The sequence below is a fragment of the Panicum hallii genome, chromosome 9 (assembly GCF_002211085.1).
Source record: "Panicum hallii strain FIL2 chromosome 9, PHallii_v3.1, whole genome shotgun sequence".
Classification (NCBI taxonomy): Eukaryota; Viridiplantae; Streptophyta; class Magnoliopsida; order Poales; family Poaceae; genus Panicum; species Panicum hallii.
In genome coordinates, this window is record NC_038050.1 from 15390951 (window position 1) to 15392734 (window position 1784).

At 48.8% G+C, this 1784-nt stretch overlaps 1 protein-coding gene across 1 annotated transcript; it reads left to right on the forward strand.

Moving 5' to 3' along the window:
- The first annotated feature begins 324 nt into the window (after positions 1–324).
- LOC112876888 (putative glycine-rich cell wall structural protein 1) lies at positions 325–1356 on the forward strand. Its single transcript, XM_025941068.1, has one exon. The coding sequence runs from the start codon at positions 340–342 to the stop codon at positions 1159–1161; it is 822 nt and encodes a 273-aa protein (XP_025796853.1). The 5' UTR covers positions 325–339; the 3' UTR covers positions 1162–1356.
- The last annotated feature ends 428 nt before the right edge of the window (positions 1357–1784 follow it).

The window sequence follows — 1784 nt, forward strand, 5'->3', positions numbered from 1 at the left end:
CTTGCTTCCGCCTATTCCATGCATGCATGGTCAAAGCGTACGTGACATTCATACTTGCCACGTTATCAACTCAATTCACACGTAATACAGTCAACCCAAGTGAGAAAAATAAGTGCTGGATATATGATCTTCACAAAATTCACGCTGTACCTACCTGTTGTTTTCATTCCAAGCACACAAAATCACCAATTGTCTATACTCTAACAACTGGTGAGCAAGTGATGACGCCTTGGGCTATAGGCTATAGCTGGGACAGGCTTCCAGCTCTATAAATAGCCAAGCAACCTTCACTTCCTGCTCATCTCGTCCTTCAAGTTCACAAAGCTTGGTAGCTCACAAATGGCTAGAACCAAGTTCGTGGCACTTAGCTTCATTGTCCTCCTTAGCATTGGATTATCTAATGCTGCAAGGGCTTCTCGATATGTGAGTGCTGGGGGTGGTGGTGGTGGAGGAGGAGGAGGAGGTGGGTCAGGGGATGGTTCCGGCTCGGGATCTGGCTATGGCTCTGGCTCTGGGTATGGCCAGGCAAGTGGGTCTTCTGGTGGTGCATATGCTAGTGGAGGCGGTGGGGGTGGAGGGGGTGGAGGGGGGCAAAATGGAGGATCCGGTTACGGTTCAGGCTCTGGTTCTGGGTATGGCCAGGCAGGTGGGTATGGATCTAACGGTGGAGCTTATGCTCAAGGAGGCGGACAAGGTGGAGGTGGTGGGGGTGGACAAAATGGTGGGTCTGGCTATGGCTCTGGTTCCGGTTCTGGGTACGGTCAGGCCGGTGGGTATGGACCCTACAATGGAGGGTATGCCCAGGGTGGTGGCCAAGGTGGAGGTGGTGGCGGTGGACAAAATGGTGGGTCTGGAAGTGGATCTGGTTCGGGTTCTGGCTATGGTCAAGCTGGCGGATATGGTCCGTATGGTGGTGGTTATGCTCAAGCAGGTGGGCAAGGTGGTGGTAGCGGTGGTGGCGGTGGACAACATGGTGGTTCTGGACAAGGTTCCGGTTCCGGTTATGGTCAAGCTGGTGGGTATGGACCTTATGGTGGTGGATATGCTCAGGCTGGTGGTCAAGGCGGCGGCGGTGGGCAAAGTGGTCCAGGCGGAAGTGGATATGGAAACGGCTCAGGAAGTGGTTCTGGATCAGCCCGAAGTGGTGGCGGATATCCATAAAAGTTGAATATACGTGAGTACGATTCTGATGATGCCACCGTATACTTGCTAGTAACATGGTTCATGTATGTGCACACATGTTTGTGTACTTGTATAAGTAATAACTGGCCATTCATGGCTTCTGTAGTAAGACTGTGGTGTTATGTTGTACTACTGTGCCAATTTATGTTGTGCAAGTGTTAATCTTGTTTGTTCCTTGTCTCTCTTACTAATTAAGTGTATGCACGAGAATGTTGGTAATTCTATATATACGTATATATGGTTCTTATGTTGTATACTGCTGCAAAGTATACGGGCGCTGCTAGATTTCCATCCGTCCCACTTCACACGGTGCGGCGCAAGAATAATATGGATGTTTAGACGTGCGTCTAATAATAAGCAGCGGAATAGACTTCAGTGAGTCTCCTTTGGAGATTAGGGTTGCCTACTACAGTAGTATATATAATATCTGATGTTGTCGGTTGACGAGTTCAACAAATTTCATTTTGAGTTCAGTGTTCCCATATTACTCCCTCCATTTAAAATTGTAGACATTTTGGCTCGGTGCTATTTTGGCTCAAAGATAACCGCCTAAAACTTTGTGCCATCTCGAAGCATCTACGTCAAACCGCACACACGTTGAT

Bases quoted from the DNA above. Each gene is read 5' to 3' on its own strand.
- LOC112876888 (XM_025941068.1), top strand. From the start codon at position 340: ATGGCTAGAACCAAGTTCGTGGCACTTAGCTTCATTGTCCTCCTTAGC.